Source organism: Glycine max, chromosome 15 (assembly GCF_000004515.6).
Source record: "Glycine max cultivar Williams 82 chromosome 15, Glycine_max_v4.0, whole genome shotgun sequence".
Taxonomy (NCBI): Eukaryota; Viridiplantae; Streptophyta; class Magnoliopsida; order Fabales; family Fabaceae; genus Glycine; species Glycine max.
In genome coordinates, this window is record NC_038251.2 from 44,226,374 (window position 1) to 44,252,925 (window position 26,552).

Consider the following 26,552-nt stretch of genomic DNA (forward strand, 5'->3'; position numbering starts at 1 on the left):
TCTTGCCTATGCTGGAATGCTCTAAATTTTCTCTTGTTTGTTCATTGTTTAGTTGCAATATTAAAATGACCAAATGTTATTCTAGGAGTAATGTTTAGTAGATGGCATTTTACTCAACCTTCTTTGACTTGTTGTAATTTATGCTTGGAATAGTAAAAAGTCAAGGTTGTTGCTGACTTTCTGTATGTATTTTCTACCAGTTGAATGTGAAGTATCAAGGTTACTGTTTATGCTGGCGCAAGAGGCCATAGAGGAGGATACTTTTGAAACTATTCTAGAAGAAATTTGACCATCTAATTCTGAGACAAGCTCAAAATTCTTTTAATGTTATTGTAGACCTGGAAAACTGTTAAATGAACCTTGTAGAATTTATTGCTATTTTACCCCTGAATTGTTGTTTCTTTTCTGTTTGATTTACCAATCTTTAATTTGACAAATAAGTTTTCATCAATATTTCTATGTTCTATTGTAGGGAGAGGCTTTTACTACCCTTGTTGGCCATACACAGTGTGTGTCTGCTATGGTTTGGCCACAACGGGAGTCAATTTATTCTGCATCATGGGATCATTCAATTAGGAAATGGGATGTGGAGATAGGAAAAAAGTTGACAGATTTAGTAAGTTGAAAATTTCGTGCTCTCTCTTCTCTACCCCAATTTGTTTAAAATTGTACTCATTTGAACGTTAATTTTGTCTTCAGGTCAAGCTGTGACATCTTACCCTTTGATGCTCTGCCATTCATTAACTATTTGTGGGTAGTCAGGCAGCTAAATTAAAACTGGATTAAGGCTTGCTTATCAATCTTCTTGTTTTCTTGCAGTGAATTTTAAAATTGTGTTGTTTCTTAATCTCGTTGTAGTGATGTTTAACTTATTTGTTTCTCTAGATAAGATTTTGTCTAATCTCTAAATTTAGTGCACGCTAGTTCTTCAACATTTTTTTCCTCATTACGATATTTTTATATGGTTCAAATAGTCCATTGTCTTGTTATGATATCTTGGCTTTGGCCCTTGTTTATACTTAACTTAGGATAGTTTACCTTTTTTTTATGGCTCACTATCATACTCCATTTCCCGGTATTTACTGAGAGAAAAGTATAATCATAAGAAATAATTGGGAAGCCTACAATTGAGAAATGATACATTGATTAGTCTTAAAAGGCATGATGTTTCAACTAAGCGTAGAGTATGATACATTGATTAGTCTTAAATGATCTATAGCAACATCTATATGCATATCTTTTGATTGTAGAATCTTGCTAACAGAATTGGCAGCAAACAAAATATCATACCAAATATTCATTCCTAATAAAAATTCAAAATCTTCAAGTTCATGAGTTGCTAAAGACATGGCTTCACTTTTTAATTTAGGATCTTCACAATTTTTTGATAATTCAGTCAAAGCATCTCTTACCTTTGGAGCTTGAAACTTAATAGCTTTGACACTTTCTATTCTACTTTCCCAATGAGTTTGAGATAATGATTTAACAAAAAATTTAGATACATTATCTTGCAAAATTTTCCACCGTTTGGTAGATGAAGCAAACAAAGAATAAATACGTTGTAGAACTCCAAAAAAAGAAATAGCTCTAGGAGACGAACTAGCCATATCACATAAAACTAAGTTCAAGTTATGACACCCACACGATGTATAAAATGCTCTAGGATTTATGTCTAATAATCTTCTTTGCACTCCTTGATTTTTACCCTTCATGTTGGAACCATTATCATAACCTTGTCCCCTTATATCATCAATATTAAGGCCATATTTTTTTAAAACATTAACAAGCTCATTAAAAAGACATTTTCCTGATGTGTCATCAACTTTTAAAAATTCTAAAAAATACTCCTCGATTTTAATTGGAGATTTAGAAGTATCAACGCATCTCAAGATAAGAATCATTTGTTCTTGATGACTTACATCAGGAGTACAATCAAGAATAACAGAAAAATATTTTGCATCTTTAACTTTCTCTATGATTGACTTTTTAACTTGGAAGGCCATCATTTCTATAAGCTCGTTTTGTATGGTATTACTAAAGAAATGATTACGAGTTTCATTACTTTTTATGTGCCTAACATGTTCTTGCATAATTGGATCAAATTCCGCAAGCATCTCAATCAAACTCAAAAAATTACCATTACCTTTTTCATATATCTTTTCATTTGTTCCACGAAAAGCAAGATTATTTTTAGAATGATATTTGACTATAGCTATAATCCTAAGTAGAACCTTTTCCCAATGTTCCTTTTCTTTGTTAATTTGTTCTTGTATATGCTTATCAATTGTTTGTTTTGTTGTCAATCTCTTTTCTAGTTCAATCCACTTGGTCATATTAATTATATGTTCACGATTTGTTTCATGACTCTTAAGTTTGGAACCAATATTCTTCCAATCTTTAGTCCCTTCATTTGCTAGTTGACTAACATTTGTTGAACCAAATAACTTACAGCAAAAACAATACACTTTGTCTAAATCTTTAGAATAAACTAGTCATCTTCTATCATGTTTTTCTCCATTTGACAGTGTTCGTTGATAACATGATAAATAGAAATATCTATTATTTTCATCTTTTGGATATTGAAAATTGTCATGTCTGATAGGACCTTTTTCTATCATTAAATCTCTAAATTTTCCATCAATATTTTTTCATAGTCCTGGGTCATAAATATTTGTAGGTACTTCACTAGAAGTGTTATTATGCCCAACATTCACTTCTACTCCTATTTCTAAAATATTGTCTTCTAGTTCTTGATTGAAATTATGACTATTTGTGTTGTCAGTATTATTTATAGGTGGTTGTTCTATCACGTTTTCACCATTGCCAGTATCATCTCTAGGTGGTTGTTCTACACCATTGTCAGTATTATCTATAGGTGGTTGTTCTATAACATTTTTCTCGTTGTCAATATGATCTATCAGTGGTTGTTCTGCAAGGTCAGTTTTCAGACTGACGCCTCCCATGCCTCTCAATTTCATTTTTTTTCTCCCTTCTTCTTCCAAAATCCTCTCTTTTTCCCGCAGGCCACCAAACCTGTCTCATAAAAAGGATGATCTCGGACTCATTCACCGTTGGATCGTCGTAAAATTTAAATACCATGTTCGAAACCCAATTCCGAGCATTCTTACCGTTGGTAATTTTGATATCATGTCTGATCTGAGAGAAATATCATTCGCATTGTAGCCTTTTTCTTTCCCGTAGAAACTCAGAGCTGTCTTGGTAAAACTACGATCCCGGTTTTGTTAACCGTTGGATTGTCGGGAAATTTGGATACGTTGTTCGAAATTCAATTGCGTACATTTTCACCGTTGGGATTGTTGACATAATATTCGTGGAGGTAGAAAAAGGAATCTCATGGAGATAGTACAAATAGAGGATTCAATCCCTTCTCCGTCCATGTATAGGGATCCTTAGAGTATCAATTAGAATAGGTTTTGGGGTGTTTCCGTCATCTTTTTTATTCTATCCTTATATTTATAATGGAGAATTATATATGTTTGACAAACCAATTGTTGTGAAATTGATATGCTATTGGGTTGAGCGTGAACTCTATAAATCGAGTATTTTTCTAACTAACATGAATTGATGAAATAAAGTAAGGAGAAATTTAGAGTGAGATATTGATTTTGTATTTTCTCTTTTTCTTGCTTTTTAGGTTTTTTATATATAATTTAAAAATTAATATCATAATTGAAATTGACCAAAGTGTTCATATAATTATTTAGAATTTGTACATTGAAAGCTTACTTTGAAATTTGTGATTCAATATGATGTATGCTAGTTTATATATATAGAAGTAGTTATTTATATTAATAATTTATGTAAATAATATTGTAGAGTGTTATAGTATGATTCCAAAAATTATTAAGTGTTGGAGTTTGAGAATATTATGGTTAAATTTGATGAACATGTGTATGTTGTACCTTATGAATATCATTAGGAATGTTATGAGATGGTTGATGTGATGTTATGAGATGTTAAAGTGTGGGCATGATATTCGATTGTGAATAAGTGGATGTGTTTAACACTTGATGTTACATTAATTATATCGTGAGCTATGAATTATACAATAACCCGACCAGTGTTTATGCGCAGTGTTAAAGAGAAAGTGTAGGTTCTTAGTTAGGAACCAGTGTTAAATTGTAGCGTAATGTGTTAAACGTGTTTGAAACATGAGTGTGAGGTCGTGGTATTGTGTAATTCATGAGCAGTGTTTATAAATGGAATATGCGATGAATTGTGGAATAACATGTTGCTTTGAGATTATAATATTGTTATTGAGATTGAGTATAAGTGTAAAGTTGAACACGTGTTAATTTGTGAGATACGTGTAAACATGTGATGGTGGATTGTGACACTATGAGATATGAAATTGTGAATGAGTTTTAGTTGTGGATAAGTGTGTAGTTAACACTTGATGTTAAATTACTTGTGTTGTAAGCTATGAATTGTACAATAACTCGACCAGTGTTATCTTGAGAAAAGCGTTGATGCGCAGTGTTAAAGAGAAAATGTAGGTTTCCTATTTAGGAACCAGTGTTAAATCATAGCGCAATTGTGTTGAACGTGTTTAAAACACGAGTGTAAGGTCATGGGTATTGTATAATTCATGAGCAGTGTCTGCATGCAAAATTATTTTAGGGGTTGGACCTGAATCAGGAGGGAGAGGCCCTAACGGACTATTCAGAGTGTAGGCCTTGGGGGTCACCGGGTTTGAGTGCTCCTTTAAGCCTATGCTAATCCCATATGGTTGGAGCATTCTCGCAAAACATCGTGACCCTAACTGGTCTCCCTATGATCTTACTTAGTGAGAGTGACCTGACAAACCCATTGTGTGGTGTGTCTTGTTATGTACTCCTAAGCGCCCCAGGGTGGTTTTTCACTGACATGGTACCACATTGCATATAGGGTTGAGTCTTAGTATAACTGTTGCATATGCTTGCTAATTGTTTATTATGAAATTGATGTGTTATTATATCTTGATCGGAGTGTGAGATTCTTGTGTAATGTGATTGATGATTGAAAAGTGAATTTTGAATGACGAAGTGGTGAAGTTACGTGAGCTATGTTTAAGCAAGTGGTATCTCATTTATATAATATGTATATTTAATTGTCTTGTTTCTCTATTAGCTAAGAATGTGATAACTCACTCCCTGTGTGTTGTTGTGTTTGGATCCTGTGATGATCTTGAACTTGTGTTCGGGGGAGCAGACGAATAGGTGGATGACTATGAAGAACCTCATGCTAGAGGACACGGGAACACAACGCTCTGATAGGATGTGACATTAGGATATAGGTTCTATATTAATTGTATGAAGCTTAGACGACCTTGTTTGAGTCGAGAATACTTTATTATTTGTTTGGACAAGTTTGAATATGATGTAGAAGAAAATGAATGTGAGCCTTTTTCCCCTTTGAAAGACTTGTTTAAAAAAAATGTTGTAAAAATACTTTTAATTAATATTTGAATTTTTTATTCCTTATTAGTATATATGTGAGGGGTAGAGGGTGTCACAATTCTATCACATTTTCACCTATTGAACATGCTTCTGCGTCATTTTTATGAATAATAACAAATTTATCAAGGGCACCACGTTGAGATTCAATTAGTTTTTCAACTTTTCATTTTTTCTTCAATTTTTCATAACCAGATTCATACTTTCTATTTGACATTTTCTTTTGTAAATAATCAAAATAAAAAAATTAACTAAATATTAAAGAAATCTAAATAAACTAAACTCTAAAATAAATATAGAAAATGATGATCGATGAACAAAACGATGGAACCTGGAATTGGAAACAGACAGAGATTTTGTTGTTTACGTATTGTATTGCTGCATACCCAGAGTCATGCCCGTGAAATGAATCGTTCCACCAATCCACCGGGATGGAGATGAAAGGCTCCGTACGCGGGACGCTGGGATGTATGTGGTTTATAGGCGTTCAGAATCCAGACGAGGTTGAGCCATGGAGACAAAGTTTGATCAATAGATAATAGGTTTCATTCAAGGGAAGGAGAAGAATAGATTTTTTTTTATGAACAGAAGATGAGGAGATGAAAAAACGTGAAGAATGGAGTCTGGAGAGTGAGATACGTTAGTTAGGGAATTGAGATGGGTTAAAGGAAAGTTAATAGGGATTTACTTTTTTGGGATAAATAAAATACTTTAAATGACATTAATTGTGATATTGGTTAATTTTTAAAAAGATGATATTGATTGACTAATTTTTAGGGAAGAGAGAAATTCTAAATTATTTTATTTTGATCAGTTAAAATTTGTTAATAGTTAGTAATAAAAAAAATTTAGGGGCCTAAAAAAAATTTTTTTTTTTAGGGGTCTTAGGCTGATGCCTAATTTGCCTTGCATCTTGCACGGCCCTGCATACAGTTCTCTAGCCTACACTATCAAGTTCTAAGGTTTTAAAACACTTCTTAGAACTAAAAATCCTAACTTTACATACAAATGGTTGATTAAGCCACAAGCATGCAAGAAATAAGTGCAGATAGAAGAAATGAACACATAAAAACAACTTTAAATAGATAGTAAGAGAATATTACATCAAATGTTTAGTGGAAATCCCCAACAAGAGGTCTAGCCTTTCATAGCAAGTTAGTAACTTTCAGCACAAAGGATGGATTTTTCAAGGGAAACTAAGGTTACAGATGGATAAGGATGTCTCCTCTACCCCTAGAAACCCTAAAATCACCCCTAAAACCCAAAAACTCTTGAAGCCTGGAGCTTTGCTCTATTTTTTGTCTCTCTGTGGTGTCTCTTTGTCTCCTCTCCCAGACCTCTCTCTATTTTGCGCCAACTTCAGTGCTTTAAAAGGCTCTTGGACGTTTCAGATTCTAAAGGCTTGCTTAGCGCCATTTTCTTGTTAAGCACGAGTAAGTGAATTTTTGGCTTTGCGAGTTGGGAGTGTTAATCCCGAGAAGGGAAAAACGACTCACTAGGCAAGCTGACGGCGCGCTGGGTGTGTGCATCTGAGACTAATCCTTTTCTAGGGTTCCCCCATGCGCTAAGCGAGCTGAGTGGCTCGCTTACAGAATATCACTCAGCGCACATGCCTCGCTTAGTGAGACACCAGCGCTAGTCTTCTCTTCAAATTTGCCTGAACTGGAAGTTGACTCACATTAATTCACAAAAATGGGATTATCTACTAAGTAAAATCAAACTAAACATGAAAACATGTACAATCTTACCAAAAGAGTCATAAATTGGGGGGAAATGTTAATTTAATAAAACTATTCAATACAAAAGTTAGTTGTAAATAACGACTAACAAAAGTTTCTTCAAGAACATAGGATTGTTGCTCAGTACACTATGCTTGGTTCTCCAAATCAGAATGGTGTGACAGAAAGAAGGAATCAAACATTATTGGACATGGTATGGAGTATGCTTAGCAATTCCAATCTTCCTAAATCCTTGTGGGCTGAAGCACTAAAGACGAAAGTGTGTATATTAAATAGTGTTTCAACCAAGGTTGTCCCAAAGACACCTTTTGAATTGTTTAAAGGTTGGAAACCGAGTTTGAAACATATGTGCATTTTGGGTTGTCTAACTGAGGTGAGAATATATAACCCATAAGAGAATAAACTTGACTTGAGGACTATTAGTGAGTATTTTGTTGGATAAGCCAAAAGGTCTAAAGGTTATAGGTTTTACTGTCCATATCATATTACTAAGATTGTGGAATCAAGAAATGCCAAGTTTCTTGAAAATGACTTGATTAGTGGGAGTGATCAATTGAGGGACTTAGGTTCTGAAATTGATTATATAGAGTCTTAACCTTCCACATCAAGTGAAAGATTGGTTGTAATTCATACCCCTCAAGTTCAAAGGGATGATGAACAACACATGATTGGCATTCCACAACTTGTTGCTGATAATCCAGTAGATCAAGTTGATCACCAAAGTCCTGAAAATGATGAACAACCAACTGAACAACATGATCCCCAAGAAAATGTTGATGCAACATTAAAGAGGTCTACTAGAGTAAGAAAATTAGTTATTCCTAGTGATTATATTGTATATTTGTAAGAATCTGACTATAATATTAGAGCTAAAAATGATCCTGAATCTTTTGATCAAGCCATGAGTCGTAAAGAGTCAAATTTATAGTATAATGCCATGAAAGATGAGATGAATTCCATGCAGAGTAACAGAGTTTGGAACCTTGTAGAGTTGCCTAATGAGGAAAAGGCCATTGGCTGTAAATGGGCCTTTAAGATCAAAAGGGATTCATTAGGAAACATTGAGAGATACAAGACAAGACTCATTGTTGAGGGATTTACTCAAAAACAAGGAATCTACTACACAAAGACTTTTTCTTCTGTATCTAAGAAAGATTCTCTTCATATTATCTTGGCATTAGTTGCTCATTTTGACCTTGAGTTGCTGTTGGAAATTTTTCAAGAGGAAATAAGAAAACAATACTTGCTTAACAAAGAACAAAAGCATATATTGAAGGAGAAGACGGAAAAACTTATATTTTAAAATAGAAACATTACAATTTATAGAGCTTGAAGAATAACTACCCACTAACAGCATGTTCCTAAAAATAAGCCATGAACGCAAACAGAGATAACAAAGAACCTAAAACTTCCTAACTGACACCTTAAGACTAGGAAAGCAATAACAAATAAAAATAACATAATCAGAACGTGGACATGTTTCAGTCCTAAAGCATGTTCTTAACACTCCTCCTTGCTTTAGGAGTTGCAAACTCCAATTTTTTTCCTTAGAAACTCGAACCTACTAACTGAGAGTGGCTTTTTAAGCAAATCTGCCAGCTAATTTTCAGACTTGCAATAAACCAAAGTCACAAGTCCTTCTTTCTGCACTTCTCTTAAGAAAAACAACTTTATGTTGAAATGCTTGATTTTCCATGAAACACAGGATTATGGGAGATAGCAATAGCAGCTTGATTGTCAACAAAAATCTTGGTGCTTTCTTTCTGCTCCAGATTTAGATCCATTAAAATCTTCCTCAGCCACAAAGCTTGATTGACAACAATTGTTGCAGCAATAAATTCTGCTTCAACAGTGGATTGAGCCACGATCTCTTGCTTCTTCGAGCTCCATGAGAAAACACTAGATCCAAGAGTAAAATAGTAGCCTGATGTACTACTTCTCATATCATTAATGGAACCTCCCCAGTCACTGTCAGAGAAACCCACCAGCTTAAATTCTTTGCTCCATGTGAACTTAACACCAAAATCACTTGTGCCTTTGACATATCGAATTATTCTCTTAGCAGCTCTGAGATGTAATTCACTTGCACAGTGCATAAACCTGGACAAAATGCTTACAGCATTTAAAATACCAGGACATGTTGTAGGAAGATACATCGAGCATCCAATCAAACTTCTGAAATATCCCTCATCAACTTTATCAGCTCCATCTTCCTTACACAACTTTTCCTTTTAATTCATAGGAATGCTTACTTCCTTGCATTCTTGAAACTTAAACTTCTTCAAAATTTCCTTGACATACTTCTTCTGGCAGATGAAGACTTCATACTCAGCCTGCTTAATTTCCAATCCAAGAAAGAAGGTCATTAACCCAAGATCTGTCATCTCAAAAACCTTCATCATTTCTTGTTTGAATTCCTGAATCATCCCTGCATTATTTCCTGTCACCAAAAGATCATCAACATAAAGTGAAATCATCAGAACTTCATTGCTCTGATGTTTAACATAAAGAATGGCTTCAGACAAGCTTTTTTTAAAATCGATGCTCAACAAATGGTCATCTATCTTGCTGTACCAAGCTCGTGGAGCTTGTTTCAGCCCATAAAGAGCCTTTTTGAGAAGATACACCTTGACCTTTTCTTCATTTTTCACAAAACCTTCAGGCTGTCAACGTAAATTTCTTCATGTAAAACACCATTTAAAAATGCTGATTTTACATCAAGTTGATACACTTTCCAATTCATTTGAGCAGCTACAGCAAGCAAAATCCTTATGGTGTCCAAACGAGTAACTAGTGCGAAGGTGTCTAAGTAATCCACGCCAAAGATTTGAGCATAGCCTTTCACAACAAGTCTTGCCTTGTGTTTGTTGATAGAACCATCAACATTTAGCTTGGTTCTGTATACCCATTTGACTCCAATCACCTTCCTATCTTGGGGTCGATCAACCAATTCGCATGTTCTGTTTTTCTCAATCATAGACAATTCCTCCTTCATTACAGCCATCCAATTTTGATCTTTCTTTGCTGCTTCAAAATCTGCAGGTTCACAAATGACAATATTGCACCTCTCATAAATATCAGAGAGTGATCTAGTTCCTCTTGCAGGGGCATCGTCTACCAATTCACTCTGCCAATCCTCTTCTTCTTCGATTCTTGAAGCAAGAGACTTAAGCTATAGGTCTACCACAGTTTGATCCTTCTTCTTTACCTCATCCCAGTTCCACTCTTCATCTTCTACGAAGTGAACATCTCTGCTGACAACAATGCTTCCAGTTTGTGGCTGAAAAATTTTATAGGCTTTGGTAACAGTGCTATAACTTATAAAAATGCCTGGTGATGCTCTTTTATCAAGCTTGTCACGCTTGTTCTGTGGAACATGAGTAAAACACAAACATCCAAATATTTTGAGAAAATTTAGAGATGGTTTATAACCATACCAAGCCTCATATGGTGTCTGATCCTTAACTGCTTTTGAGAGGAGTCTATTTTGCAAGAAAATGGCTGTATGAGCTGCTTCTGCCCAAAACTTCTTGGGTAGATTTTTTTTCATGCAACATGCACCTAGTCATCTCTAGGATGTATTTGTTTCTCCTTTCACTCACCCCATTCTGTTGTGGAGTATAGGGAGTGGTTAGTTGATGCTCAATGTCAGCTTCCTCACAAAACTGATTGAATTTTATTGAGGTGTACTCCTTGCCATTATCAGATCTTAGAATCTGAATTTGCTTGCCACTTTGATTTTCTACTGCCTTTTTGAATTTCCAAAAAGCTCCAGCCACTTCTGACTTGAATTTTAAGAAAAAAATCCAACACATTCTTGTGAAATCATCAATAAAAGCAGCATAATATCGATTACCTGCTAATGAAGGAGTTTTTTGAGGTCCACATATATCTGTGTGGGTAGGCATAATATCGATTATGCTGCTAATGAAGCAGCATAATATCCATAATTAACACATTCTTATGTTAATTTTGTCTTCAGGTCAAGCTGTGACATCTTACCCTTTGATGCTCTGCCATTGATTAACTATTTGTGGGTAGTCAGGCATCTAAATTAGAACTGGATTAAGGCTTGCTTATCAATCTTCTTGTTTTCTTGCAATGAATTTTAAAATTGCGTCGTTTCTTAATCTCGTTGTAGCGATGTTTAACTTATTTGTTTCTCTAGATAAGATTTTGTCTAATCTCTAAATTTAGTGCACGCTAGTTTTTCAACAATTTTTTCCTCATTATGATATTTTTATATAGTTCAAATAGTTCATAGTCTAGTCTAGTTATGAAGCAATCTTGGCTTTGGCCCTTGTTTATACTTAATTTAGGATAAGTGTATTGAATCAACAGTAACGTTTTTTCCATCTAAAAAATAATTTTTAGTGCTTACTGTGCTGGACTAAGTGGAACTCTGTCAGGGCATAACTCTGATGATTGATGAATGTGATGTTTTCTGGTTATCTATTTGTTCATTTGTTTGTTCTAAATTATTTTCTATGCAAAATTATTGTTGAAAATGAATATATTTGGCAATCTCAAGGAAAAGAAAAACACAACTAAAAAAGTCACAATTTTAGATTAGACTGTCTTCCATTTGTGGGAAGGTTCTCAACTGCCTTGATATTGGTGGGGAAGGTTCTGCTCTTATAGTTGCTGGTGGTTCTGACCCTGTCGTTAGGATTTGGGATCCTCGTAAACCATGTCTTTTAAACAACTAATTATCATTTTCTCTCACCTCCATAGTCAATCACATGCATGATAATATCTTATATGCTATTTTTCTTCTCTGTAGGTACTTTTGCTCCTGTTTTCCAATTTTCTTCTCATACGTCTTGGATTTATGGCATATGACATATGGCATGTTTTCATAAACGAGATAGAAAGTGTTTTAAAAATACACAATTTTTTTTATCACATTTCTACATTGGTTCCAACCAAAACCAATTTAAATAATAATTTTTAATATTGATTTTTTAAAATCAAGGTTAAAAACACTTATTTTTAACAACAACCGTTTCAATATTAGTTCTAAAACATTAAAATTCTTCTAAAACTGATATTAAAACCATTTTATATAGTAATGAATAATGTATAACCTATTTTATTCTATTACTCTTGAAATGTAAAAGCTTATTTTTATTAAGGCTTGTCATCTTTCTAAGTCCAACTTTCATTGGAATAATCCTTTTTATCCTTCCTTGTCCTTTCTTCCTCGCACCTTAATATTCTCATCTTCACTTCACCTTTTTTTATGGCTCACTATGATACTCCATTTCCCGACATTTACTCAGAAAAAAGTGTAATCATAAGAAATAATTGAGAAGCCTACGATTGAGAAATGATACATGATTATTCTTAAAAGGCATGATGTTTCAACTAAGCGCAGAGTATGACATTTAAGAGAAAGATATCAGTGGAATAACGATGAAGATAAAATAAATTAGTAACAAGAATGATAATTTTTATTTTTGGTATAGATGAATTTGATTTAATTAATTAAATTTTCACTACTATAAATAATGTTCTTACCATCGCTAGTTAACTTTGATTTATTTTTAAAATCGGTATTAACAAAAACGTGATGGAATATGATTTTATTAACATCTTAAAAGGATTGGTGTTAATTGACTCAGGTTAACATCAATTTTTTTTCTTCTAAAAACCAATATTGTATTTTAACTTAAATTAAAACCCTAAACTATTTTCGTCCCGCGCTGATCTCCCAAACCCTTTCACCAGGGAAGCTCACCACTGTCCTCCTTGGTCACCGTCGTCAGTTGTCCTCACTTACCATCAACTCTCACTGCCATCACCGCCGTCAGTTGTTGTCACTGCCATCAACTCTCACCGCTGTCACGCCACCGTCACTCTCGCCATTGACATCAACTTCCCTCCCACTTCCATCAACTTTTATTTTTCTCTGTTTTCTTTTCTTTTGAGGTTGTGTTTTAATGTATTGGAAAACAACCGCGGAAGTTGAGCATGGTACCTATAACCTTTGCATGTGAGAGGGAAAAGAAGAATGGGCATGGAGGAATAATAGAGTACTTTTTGAGGAAGATGGTTATGTGTTGCATGAGTGGTGTTGTACGGGGGAAAATCCCACTTGAATTACGGACTTGACTTGAGAAGAATGTTTTAGGATTATTACTCTTCTCATTCTTCTAGACTTCTAGTTATTTTTCTTATTTCTATTTTATTACTATTTCAGTACGTTATATATGAATCCATTCCCATCTGAATTGATGATCATGAGTTACCTTCCTGCTTGTATCGATTATACATTATTATAGACATATACTAGCTCTTACTTTGTTTGTGTTGTTCTTCATTGGGGAATCTCAATCAGCTAAATATATATATCTTTCTTTCTTTTTTTACATAAGCTCAATATATATCTAGAAAATGTTAGATTCATAACATGGCTTGGCTGAGTTTGTTTTGTTGGCACAGAAAGAATATTTAGTTTCGCTGAATGGAATGGTAGTGTCCTAATCCTATACCTTCTGTTTCACATCTATTCCTGCTGGCTGTGCACCTGCTGTAATATGATTCTATGCTGGGAACCTTTAAAGAAGATGTGAAAATACTAGACAATGGAACCATCAGTGTTGATGGTAAGCCCATCAAGGTTGTTTCAAGCAGGGACCCTCTTAAGCTTCCTTGGGCTGAGCTTGGAATTGTCATTGTTATAGAGGTAACTCCCCATTACATGACTTATTTTAAACATGATCCAATATTGTTTATTTATTGAAGAGCTGTTAAAAAGATTAATGAGCGAATTTTTGTTCAGGGAACGGGAGTGTTTGTGGATGGCCCCGGGGCTGCCAAACACATCCAAGCAGTTGCCAAGATGGTTATTATCACTGCTCCTGCAAAGGGGGCTGCTATCCCACCTTATGTTGTCGAGTAAATGAAGGGAACTACTCTCATGAGATCTCTAACATTATAAGGTTCTTGACAACTAAGACTGTGTTGTGTTGTGTGTGTTTCAAATGTCAATGCAGCATTATTTTTGTGCCAGAAGATTGATTATTCATGTTCCATCCCTTAAGTGATTGCATTTGCTTTTTCTTGTATACTGTTTCTTCGGTGGTTCACTTGGTGAGAAAGGGACATGAAACAAAAGGACAAAATAATTCATATATGGCAGCATTACTCACCTCTTTGGATCTTTCCCTTATCTTGTTCTGTTTTAGTATTATGTTTTTCTTGAGGCTACGAAAGGGAACTGTGTCCTTGGATGCTATGCTCACCACAGGCCATGCAGTTGAAATCAAGCGATTATATGGAGCTGGTTATGACCATAATTAATGTAGAATTAGTGCTACTTCTCATCTTCCCCTCTATGATCTAGTTTTGGCCCACACCGATCCCCACTAAGACACCCTACTCAAATGCCTGCTTATGATGCACTTTTCTTTTACTGCTTTTATAAAGTGTGATGGCCTTCAATTCATTATGCCAAAATCATTAGCTTTTTTCAATCATGTAAAAGTTCCAAAACACTTTATTTGAATCACGTTGAAATGAATTGTTCAACATAATTGTTTCCTTTCTTTCCCGTGTCTCTGTGTAGGAAACGCTCTGCTGCTTTGAGAAGCAGGCTTTCTGACCCAGCAACGTGCTGCAGAGCTGGGACCCAACTCTCATTAATGCTTGTACGTGATTTCATGTTACCTGCGACTCCAACAATCTCGTGAATGTCATAGATATCTAATACAAAAGGAGTGAATGAGAAGTATGCCTGATTTCTATCTTCTTTTTTTCTTATAATACTTTTTAGATAGTATCTACTTAACTTGTGCATGAGCTTTGGCACCTAAATCGTTCAGCATGCATCTCCATCTTAACTAGCTAAAGTAATTAACAAAATAGCTACTTTGTTGACTGTCCATTAACTTTTGTGTACTTTGAATCAGTGGCAATTGGAGTTTCATGAATGAACATTGCTTCTTGTGAACATGACATAAATTTCAGAAAGAATCAGAGTCAATCTAAGATTAAATAATTATGATAGAATGAAGCATATTGGTATAGGGTTCATTAGTTTCTCAAATGGATCTTTCCTTCAATCAAAACATTACCAATCTGAAACTGATATGGCACGCCACTTGGTGATGTTTATGCTACGTAGAAATTCTATTATTTTTCAGAACAAGACCCCTGATTTTTGATGCAGTGGTGGAGCATGTCAAGCAAATATCTTGGTCCAGGTTTACATGCAGCGATTGTATTTCATGTGGTCTAGCTTTTGTTAATTGCCCCCTTAACCCGCAAGCATGATGTCCACATGTTTGCGAACATTACATCTGATATTAGTACATCTATAGTAACTTCTGCAAAACAAATTAGTTGATGCTGTTACAAAACATTATGAAATAGGAGAATGAAAACAGACACTAGTGATCAGTAGTTATTTGAATAGGAACTCAAACTCAATTGAGTTCTTAATTTCCAGGAATTATTGTATCTTAGAAACCTATGAGACTAAGATAAGGGCAGGGTGTACTTTAGAATCCTCTTGCATCCCTTAACTACAATGTTGCAACAGTATTTATAAGTCAAAAGATCATCAAGGCAATGCATGGCTGAATCCAAAATTATTCCTTTCAAAGCGATATTGAAGCAAATCATTTAAAATAGTTACTTTGATGAGATCATAGAACAGGAAGAAGTATAAACCTGGGATATGGATTTCCCTTCACCACCTTCTGCCCATATTTCCTCCAGTGAAAGCCATCTCCATTTATTTCAGAATCTGTAAAACTTTGCATCACAATCCGTGGCTCTACTAAACCTTCCTCTGATAATGATGCTTCATTGGATTGATTCCCATTTTTCCTGAACAACGAGAATCATTCAATATAAATTACCTTATTAAAAATTGTAAATAATAATGCAGTTAGCCCAAAAATGAAAATTATACTAATATGTTACTGGATGGACAATTTTTGGTTATTGACAGGTTGGAGATTGCAAAAGAAGGGTGTTATGAATCATGCATCCCAAAATATCATGTAAGTCACACGCATGTCACATGATATTAGAGTTATTGCAGACTATGGATAAATACTAAAGTACAGTTTTAGGGAATAGTTTTTGCTTTCTTTTACATCTGGGTTCCTCTTCCTGTGCCTCAAATCCCTTGCTTCTTTCCTCACATTCCCCACTCAGAGCACATGAGTTTTCCTTGCTTACTCCACCAGCATTCAAGCAAATATCTTGGTCCTGGTTTACGTGCAGGGGTCCTATTTCAAGTGGTCTAGCTTTTGTTAATTGCTCCCTTAACCCGCAAACATGTTTAGGGATGTTAGAATAGCTTCTGTTTTTGTGTTTTGTTCTCTTGCTCTGTTTTGTCTCTTGGTCACATTACGGGGCCCTTGTTTATAATATCATTGAATTTCCTTTTAAAAAAAACATAAGTCCACTCATCTACTTTTGCAGTTTAATGAGTCCATTTCAGTCTCAAATTTATCTGTCTAATGGTTTGTCTAAGTATCAAGTCCACTCATCTTTGCGAGTTTGCGTTTGTGCTTACCTATTTGAGGTCATTCAAGTTTTTGGTTTGCTTTTCAAATGAAATGCCATTTGTCCTTTGTATATTTTTCAAGAAAGATGACTTCTCTAAGATATCATTAAATGTTTATTTTTATATGAAATTTCTGTATTGTTGATTTTAGGACATTTGCATGAAAGATAAACTTGTGAGGTTTCAGTTCTTGTACTCACATTTGCGCACATATATTCATTTTAATGAGTTTCATTCCCGCAGGACATTTCCTTGGGAGTAGCAATTGGGTCATCCACACAGATATCTATGTTTGTTGTAAGTATTAGTATGTTGTATGAATTAGATTGAATTGCTACATAGAATTACTGTTGCTATGGTAAATAGACAATGCTTTTGTAATTTCGATTTTCAAGCAAGTGTGTGACAGTCTTTGCTTTCTTATATATCTAAGCATGCATAATTGCATATATTCAGGTAGAATTAATGTGAGTGCTGCACACAGAACTTTAGTCATGATTTTTTCTGATGGAGTGCACTATGCTGAAAGATTGGCATGATGTCCAAATAAGAAAAAGCAAAATTTAGTAGGATATGTAACATAATAGTACGATTGAACCCAAGTGATGAAACAACTGAATGTTTTCAGCTTCTTCCTTTATGTAGTAGTTGATGGCTTGATGCAGCATTCATGGCCCTTTTTCATTTATAAGTTCCTCCTTATAACAAAAAGTCTTTCATTTCCTACACGTTTTCCTGATCGTTATGCAGATACCATTTAGATCGGTTATGGCAAAGAACTGTTTTAAGAGTGACTTTTTAGAGCAGTTTTCTTTGCAAACAGATCTAAAATGACAAAATGTTTAGAACGGTCCCAATATGAACCATTCTAAAAAGTCATGATTTTCTATTACATGACTTTCTAACTAACTTTCTACGTCTGTACAGTGGTTCTTACAAGTCATTTTTAACCTTTCTTAAAAATGTTTTTTTAGTAGTGATCATTGAGTATTATTCGTTGTTGAAAGGAAAATCTTAGATTGCATCTATCTCATTTAATTATCCGATGATATTCTGAATTTCTGATTCAAATTTGATTGTAAAGAGATGGCGGTAGGCATAGGAAAGGATACTAAGACTCTTGCCTATGGGCACACTTTCATGGGTCTCACCTGTCTCTGAAACCACAGAAAACTCACCCTATGCATAGAGCTAAGTTTGGCATAGTCAAACCTATGACAGGGTACCGATTGGCTGCAAGTGGGTATTTAGGTGAAGAAACTGACTGTACAGTAAATAAGAATAAATAGACTTTTAGCGAAGGGGTTTCATGAACAATTCTGCTCATCCTCACATTGACTTAAAAAACTATATATTCACTGGGTTAAAACAGGCAGGCTCCCAGATCTGGTTTGGCAGACTAAAATCCACCTTGCTAGCTTCTGATCGGTGTGCTGATATCCTAACAAAAGCTCTCTCTCCCACTAGTTTTGTTGCTCTGAGCAAGTTCAGCTGTGTGATTCTTCTGCATCACATCCCTCGAGCTTGGGGGTATTACAGTGTTACTCATGTAATAAAATGATACTTTAACTTTCTGCATTTGATTTCTGTTAAAGTAGTCTTTGGGGAGCTATAAATACCTGAGCCCAGTTATTATCTGTTGTAATTCAGTTTCTAGATTCATTTATTCAGTTACCAAGTGCAGTTTATCTTTTTCTCATTCACACTTATGTCTAACATACAGTTTTGAAAAATTTAATGTGTATGCAGTGTTATGCTTTGCATGAACTAAGTCCTGCTTTGTTGATGATGAATATGTAATGTTCTATGCATTGTGTACACAAGATTTTTATTTATGTTTGATAAATGAAAATAAAGTAAAAAGTAAAACAAGGCCACATAGGTTAGTAAGGCCTATGCTGATGCCGAGGGCTTCAATTTTGTGAACGGTTAAAAAATTATTTAATATGTTTATATGCTTAATTATAAAAAAATTAAATTTAAATTTCAGAATTAGTTTTTAAATGCAGAAATTAAAATACCACTTGAAATATTAAATGTGGATTCACTTAAAAGGTTTTTAAATGTCTGTTAACAAGATCGCTCACCATATTTTATGTGGATTCACATGAAAGTCTGAAATTTTTAGCAAATTTAATTGACCATTAGATTTCTTGAATTTCTTTATTGGTAAGTGACAGCACTCAGCACCAGAGGCCCAGACACACTAGCCGAAAGCCCACGGATTGGGAGGAATACATTCATTGGCATTTACTCTAGGCAATTACTCTAGTAGTGCTAAATAAAGCAGTTCTGTTACAGTGGAATTGCATTATCATTGCTTTCTGTATTAGGGGATCACATAGTGGTACAGGTGTCAAGCAATGATAGGATGTGTTAGAGCTTTTCTGTTTTATGTCTAAGTGTGTAGAGCTATACATATATGAATGAAATTGACAGAAGGGATATCGAAAAATTTACCAAACAAACTTGTCTGTTTCTCTCTTTTTTCTAGAGGTATCCTTCTTGACCTCACACACGAAGCTACGTTCTTATTTTTCAGCAACCTATCAATAAGTCAGTCACCGAAATTGACTAAATATACTAAAGTCTTCATTAAATATGTGTAAGATGTTAGATATCTTGAATTTATTTATACTAAATTATGTTCATGTTCCTTTATGTATATTTGAGATTTATATTTGTTTTCTGATAATTACTCTTTTTTATATTTAAAACTTTTTGTTGACCGGTGATGACTTAATACAATTTTCCTCCTTTGTCCCAGCTTGGTGGGACCTGTTATAATTTATTAATGATAAAAAAAATATCTTCATGCAACAATCGTTTTAGAAAGCATGTAAAAATAAGAGTGTTGCTAGGTGCACCCAGTAGTTTTGCTGGTGCACCCAGCAATGGTTGTGAAAGGGCCATAATGTCCCTCAGTAATTTTTTTTTAAAAAAAAACCTTGACTCTTTCTCTCCCCCGCGTTTCCGCTTCTGCTTCTTCTTTCTGCTTCTTCTTCCTGCTTCTTCATTCTTTGCGCCTCTTCTTCTTGACGTCAGAGCACTTCTTTGCGCTTCATTCTTTTCACCTCAGAGCTTTTCTTCTTCTTCTTCGTTGAGGTTGCCGCCATTGTTGCGGTGGTGCATCGAGGAGGCTTCCGCGAAGAGCAACGCCGTTGTTGAGGAGGTTACTGTCCACCGTCGAGGTAAGCACCGTGAACCTTTTCTTTTTTTTCCCCTGTGTTGTCGGCAATGGCGTAAACCGCTATCGGAAAGTCGCTGTGAGCTTTACGGATCAGGTGATCCGTAAAACTCACAGCTTCATTTTAATTGAAAAATTGCCAAATATTTGATACATTGTGAGCTTTTTTTGAAATTAGGAATTTTGGTTATTAGGATCACCTCTGAATGTATGCTAAATATTTGATAAATAGTGTCATTTTGGAGAATATCTACTGTTTCAATTTGATTTAATGTGAATATGTAATTGCCTTTTATGTAATTGCTACTTAGAACTGAATGTGGTATCGAAAAACTGATTCAAACGCCTAGACTACCTCAGCAAATTAAGTTCAAAAGTAACATGATTAGGACAAATCCCTAAAACTTGATCAATAGTTGATCCTTGAGAGAAAAAGGAAAATGGGAAATCATTGCTTCACCTAACTCACCTGCCTAATGCCTATGAACTTCTTTTGCTCCCTCTAAAGCTCAAAGGCCTGCAATCATTTCATTCTTCAAAAATTGATGGTAGGTTGCTTCAAAAAGCAGCCCAACCTCCTCTGCTTTGAACAAAGACATTGAATTTTATTCATGTCTTAAAAGGAGAAAACATTCATTATCCGGTGGTCACACTACTAACTTCAATTTCAACGTTCACAACATATTTAGGACATTATTAGCTTTTTATAGAACTGGTCAACAAAAACATATTGGTCAATGTGGATTATTTCTGTAAAATATGGTTTAGATTCAATGTTCTAGACATCTAAATGCTGGAGGAGCAACTCAAAATTTCTGCAAAGCAGGGAGATTAGATGATGAATCATGCGACTAAAACAGAGTTAGCAGATGGCTAACTAACATGCTTCTGTCAGCGTGTGCTCCTTCAATGATGTAGCTTAGAAGCTATGCCTTTTTCCAATTCCTAGAGCTTTGGGTGCTATGTCTAAAAGAGGGCCCAAAGCATTAGGTGCAAATTTTCTTGCAAATAAGAAGCAAAGGGAAGATGGGTGGTTATTATAAAGACATGTCTGATCTTGCAAAATTTTCTTGAAGAATTCCTCTTTGATGTCATCCTTCCCAAAGGTAGCTGGGTGAGCACCACCCCTTGACCAGTCCACATAAGTGAGGCTTCTATTTGCCAAAAGATGAGGAGTATTAATTGTTAACATTGTCTGAAAATAGTGCTCATCAACAAAACATTTGTGTGGTTTGCAGAATTCTTTGAGCTTAGGATAGTAAGTATTGTCTTCAACTATCCTAAGAGCTAGTTCTCGGTTAATTTCAAACCACTGAGAGCCTTTTCGCCAGTCACTCATGTTGATCTCAGGTGCCATGTTTCCATCATACCGTCCTCTCCCATAAGGACCAGGTTCATCAACTGCACCCATAAAGCTATATCTTGAGCGTGCTATGTAAAGGTACACAATGCTGAAGTTTTGGAGGGGAATGCAGGACTCCGATAAGAGGATAAACCATTCATTTGAGATATCAAGCAATGCATTAGCCATAAATCTTCTTTCAGCATCACACATACGCATCATTCCCCACTCTGCCACCTGTGAAGGAGAAGGCTGATTAGAAATTTCTAAAAACAATACACAATATTTAACCTTAAACCTATTCTTGGTCTAACTGTCACAACATCAAAATTGAAAACCATTGCACAATTCGTTGAACATATCAAGGAATGGGGAGTTGATATTTTGTTATCTGCATTTCAATGTCCTCTTCTAGATTATTTATTAAGTAGGCTTTCAAACCAAGTCTGATGATCACAAACCTATTACCAGCATTAATGACTCAATGCTATTTTTTGTAGTTTGTATAAATAAAATGCTGGCAAAATGAATCTATGAACCAAAAGTCTTCATTGATTATAATTTTAATTCATGAAAAGAATTTACAACTACAATAATAAAGTGTACAAAACCTATTAAAACATGCACACCTCACTGAAAAATGATACAATAACTGTCAGCAGCTAATAACCACAAGTCAAAAAGTGTACGTAAATAAAACTAAAGGTGGTGAAAAATTACAACTGAAAAAAAGCTCTCTTTTAATAAATATGATAGCATTAATAAACATTGTTAACTGAAAAACTGAATTAGTCATTCTACAACTTTTTAATTGCTACCTGTCATAAATTTGAGCAGAATCACAAAACTGCCACAAATTTTGTGTAGGAAATCAGTTTTGAACACTAGAGTAACCAAGAAAAACCACATTTAATAGCATGAACAAACAATTTATAAAGACTAAGGATAAGATCATGAACAAAGCATGAGCCAGAAACCCAAGGATCAAGAGGGAATAAAGGATCATCAAGAAACAATATGGAGTTGCTTCCATTTCAAGAAGATTGATTTCTTCTTTCTTTGGCTTTATTTCCTTTGATGTTTCTTCCATTTCATGAAGCTCATAGCTGAGACTCTGCACAATATTTTGCCGGGGTTCAATGTAGGTGATGGCATCCTCAACAATGGTTGCTTTGTTAATCTAATATCAATAATATTAGGATCCATAATCAATTTCCATTCAATCATATAGTGTACTAAATAAAAACTAACCCGATAAAAGCCTGACATGTGTAGCCTTTCTTGACATACATGTCCTACAATCAATGAAAGCCTGACAACTTGCGCAACTTTCAGTCAATGAAACTTGTGTTAGACCAATGAAATTTGAGTGAATGAAATCGGTGATTGAATTTGCGGTACTCATTTGCAGATCGTGGTTAGGACCAGAGGATTAGGTCATGCCTTAGGTCAGGTTAATGGCAGAGGTGTGGGCAGAGAAGATCGTGATGATTCTGATGATGCTCCGCAGCGTCGACGGCCTACTGCATCCGCACGGAGGCAGCGAGTCGCTGTGACTGTGGTGCACGATGAGCCAGTGGTCCCTGCGCCAGATGTTGAGCCTGATGTATTTCCAGATGACCCGATGGAGGCATCAGCTGATTCTGAGGACATTGTGGTAGACATTCCTGCGGACACAGGCGCGGAGGCTGCTGAGGATGAGCATGAGGGATTTCCGGGTGGTCCGAGCAACCCATCCGTGTTGACCCAGTATGCGGATCACGTTGCTTATAGCATATGGACGGGAGAGGTATTTATAATATTTATTTTTAGTTACTTGTAAATTATACTTTATGATTGAAATTAGTTTTCTTTTAAATGATGATTTTAACGAATTTTGCGTTCCTTTATACTTCAATTCAAGAGCTTCCTGAGTTGAAGTTATCCTCTCATGGGAGGAAGGTCCATAGTTTAGGCAGGCCTGTCCCTGCCATTGAGGGACTTGTTGTTGGTACAGGACTAAGTCCTCTGATCGCGTGCTCTGTAGACACCGGCGATCAGGGACTTTTGTCCGCGTTTGTGGAACAGTGGCACCGGGAGACGTCTAGTTTCCATCTCCCAGTGGGAGAGCTCACCATCACGTTGGACGACGTCTCCTCGCTTCTCCATCTGCCCGTGGTTGGCGACTTACATGCCTTTGAGCCCTTGCACGTGGACGATGCGGTTCAGATGCTGGTGGACTTATTGATGGTCTCTGCAGAGTCTGCCAGGGCTGAGACAGCCCAGTGTCGTGGGCCGTACGTACGCCTGCAATGGGTACGTGATATATATGAGCGCCGATGCCAGGCAGGTCATTGGACAGTTGCGGCTCGCGCATATCTTCTTCATCTTCTGGGTTGCACTCTGTTTGCTAACAAGAGTGCAACCAATGTGCATGTTGTCTACTTGGAGGACCTTCGTGACCCCAGTATGACGGAGAGGTACGCCTGGGGAGTGACTGCTCTGGTGCATATGTACGACCAGCTGAATGATGCATCTATGAGCCACAGCCAACAACTTGGCGGTTACATCACACTACTGCAGGTAACAAATATGTTTTTCATTCGTTCAGGCTCAGCAATGTTCAACTTTAAATTTTGTTACACTTTCATTATTAATGTTTATAATTTTGATATTACATCTGTAGTGTTGGATTTACAAGCACTTTCCGTCAGTCGCGGACTCCACTGCTGATCAGGAGTACGACGAGGATTCTCCGCGTGCGTGTAGGTGGATTGCGACGAAGAAGACCGTGAAGAGCATTCGTACGTCGGCATACATGGAGCGCTTGAACCGACTCCAGATTCCAGATGTCTGTTGGATCTCATATGGGGAGCACCGATCGGTCCCGGACTTCCACGTCAGATCATGCTATTCCGGTCTCTTGCGCTGGGGGCCTGTTGTTGTTTATTACTGACCAGAGAGGGTCGTGCGCCAGTTTGGATACACGTAGACCATTCCTGCTCCTCCTGTCGATTCATGGGTGTCGTATGATGATATACACGACAGGTGGATGCACTACTCGGATCATATCATTCCAGCAGGTGAGGTGTGTGTTGTGCCAGGTCAGTGTGCCAGTGACTACATGGACTGGTTCTTCCGCATCTCTCATCCTTTCATGACACCAGGCCACGCATTAGATCCTCTGCCTCATGGTCACACCCCGCAGCCCCGAGTCGTCCCTCAGGCCCCGCAGACGGATATCCCTCACGTGCCGGAGCCAGGAGCATCGTCGACATTTTTGGAGGAGTCTAGACATGCAGTGGTAAGTAATACTAATAATTTACGTCATTTACCTCAATATTTGCATAATAATTTGTGTAATCAGTTTGTTTTGTATGTAACAGGAAGTTTGTGATGACATTGCTGAGAGGTTGGAGTGTCATCTGAGTCTAGGGGTGGTCACGCCAGGCTCATCGACACAAGAGGTGATCGAAGAATGTCTCAGGTTGGTCAGGAGTGTGACACAGGACCATCTAGTATATGTTAGGTCTAGACGTAGGCGGCGCACGGATCAGGCGTAGTTTATTTACATATTTTATATTGATATTCCATGTATATACAAATATTGTACATGAACTCATTTCATAAGTATTGTTGGTTTTATTTATTTTCATTAGTAATGTTAGTTTTATTTATTTCCATTGATTGTGTATTCCATTTGTGTCTATATACATGCGTGTTATTAAAATGGTCTAGTTAACTTAGTTATAGTATATGTAAATTATTATAAATGGTCTAGTTAACTTAGTTTATCAACTAATAAAAAATAATTTTAAATATAAATTTAAATATAATTGAAATAAAGAAGTTGAAAAGGGTGTAGAAAAAAATAAATTAAACAAAAAATGAACATCATGAGTAGAGGTCATACAAAAAAATAAATTAATATTTTCCTAAAAAAAAAATTAAACAAAAAATGAACATCATTCGTTATCTAAGATCCTTATTTTATATAACATACTAATATTTTTAAATTCTCTTATAATTACTATTTTCCCTCTTATACTAATGATCATGTAAAAAAATGTATTATAAAGTAGTTAGTATTTTAATTTTTAATATAATACTAATTATTTTTTTTATATTCTTTATAGTATTAATGATATGATTAATTATAAAAATAAAAAAATAAATTAATGATGATAATATTAATTTTATAAAATTATTATTATCTTTTATGTATTTATTGATTTTTATTAATATCTATAAAATAACCTTAAACAATAATTATAATGGGACTGAGTATTTTAATATCATCCTCTAAACAAATTTATTCTAAAAAAATATATTAAAAAATTAATTATTTATAATAAATCAATATTTATAAATATATTATAATTAATAAAATAAATAAATATATTTAATTATATTATAATTAATGAAATAAATATCTTTAAATGTATAAATTATATTATAAAATAAATATCTTTAAATATCTTGTATAATTAATAAATTATTATTTTTCCTCTTACGGATCAAGTTGATCTGTAAGTTGATCCGTAAGAGGAAAACCAAGTAAGGACAATTTTACCATTTTTTTAGAATGCTGGGTGCACCTAGCAACACTCTAAAAATAATCGGTATTATTTTGTAGACCCGAGTCTTAGAAAACATGTAAAAGTAATTGGTATTATTTTGTAGACCCGAGAGTTGATCGAAGACTTGAAATCTGTCAATGGCATGGAAATGCAAGGTGACAAAAGCAAATTGAAACTGATTCCATAATTCTATTAAGAATATTATGCGAAACAATACAAAATATCCAGTCTTATTCATAGATGTAACAGTGTGTACAACAAAAGGGACTAGTAAAATTTTCATTTTGATGCTAGCTTTATGTGAATATTCGTTGCTGCCAATCTTTCATTTTCTATCAGAATTATTTAAATTAGGTATTGGCCCACCAGTTGTGTCGGTTTATAAATAAGGTTTGAATATATTTTGGATTATTAATAAATAAAAATAATTAAATTTATTTTCTTATAATTTTTTCTTTGCACTGGTTCCTAACAAAATAATTTTGTTTTTTGTTGTTAATACATTCTTTTAATCAATGATAAATTAATGAATTTTATTTTTTTCTCTAATATTTTTTATTATTTGTTAATAGTCAATACTAAAATAAAATTTATTAATTTATGAAAGACCAAATACAAAATTTATTAATTTATCAATGAATAAAATAAAATATGAAGTTCAAAAAATGAAATTGTTGTTTTATTAGGAAATAAACAAAAAAATCAGGTATTTATTAAGAATAAAAACATATTTAAACTTATAAATA

At 35.0% G+C, this 26,552-nt stretch overlaps 3 protein-coding genes and 1 long non-coding RNA gene across 5 annotated transcripts; 2 read left to right on the forward strand and 2 right to left on the reverse strand.

The window, feature by feature from the left end:
- Positions 1 to 8,865: 8,865 nt before the first annotated feature.
- LOC121173556 (secreted RxLR effector protein 161-like) lies at positions 8,866 to 9,351 on the reverse strand. Its single transcript, XM_041009619.1, has one exon. It carries the CDS (start codon positions 9,349 to 9,351, stop codon positions 8,866 to 8,868), a length of 486 nt encoding a protein of 161 aa, XP_040865553.1.
- Positions 9,352 to 12,885: 3,534 nt separating this feature from the next.
- LOC102664416 (uncharacterized) lies at positions 12,886 to 18,393 on the forward strand. Of its 2 annotated transcripts, XR_005888652.1 has the most exons (6): positions 12,886 to 13,883; positions 13,980 to 14,139; positions 14,766 to 14,927; positions 16,155 to 16,206; positions 16,962 to 17,015; positions 17,803 to 18,393. It is a non-coding gene; the product is annotated as an uncharacterized lncRNA (long non-coding RNA). The 2 variants fall into 2 exon arrangements; XR_418527.4 differs by having other exon boundaries at positions 16,962 to 18,393.
- Positions 18,394 to 20,690: 2,297 nt separating this feature from the next.
- LOC100787110 (glycosyltransferase BC10) lies at positions 20,691 to 21,721 on the reverse strand. The gene is made up of 2 exons (XM_003545780.3): positions 21,709 to 21,721; positions 20,691 to 21,513 (listed from the first exon to the last, which is right to left on the reverse strand). Exons 1-2 carry the CDS (start codon positions 21,719 to 21,721, stop codon positions 20,825 to 20,827), a joined length of 702 nt encoding a protein of 233 aa, XP_003545828.1. The 3' UTR covers positions 20,691 to 20,824.
- Positions 21,722 to 22,340: 619 nt separating this feature from the next.
- On the forward strand, positions 22,341 to 24,182 carry LOC102659699 (protein MAIN-LIKE 1-like). Its single transcript, XM_006598525.1, has 5 exons — positions 22,341 to 22,388; positions 22,659 to 23,036; positions 23,153 to 23,542; positions 23,645 to 23,809; positions 23,913 to 24,182. The coding sequence occupies exons 1-5, from the start codon at positions 22,341 to 22,343 to the stop codon at positions 24,180 to 24,182; spliced, it is 1,251 nt and encodes a 416-aa protein (XP_006598588.1).
- Positions 24,183 to 26,552: the final 2,370 nt, after the last annotated feature.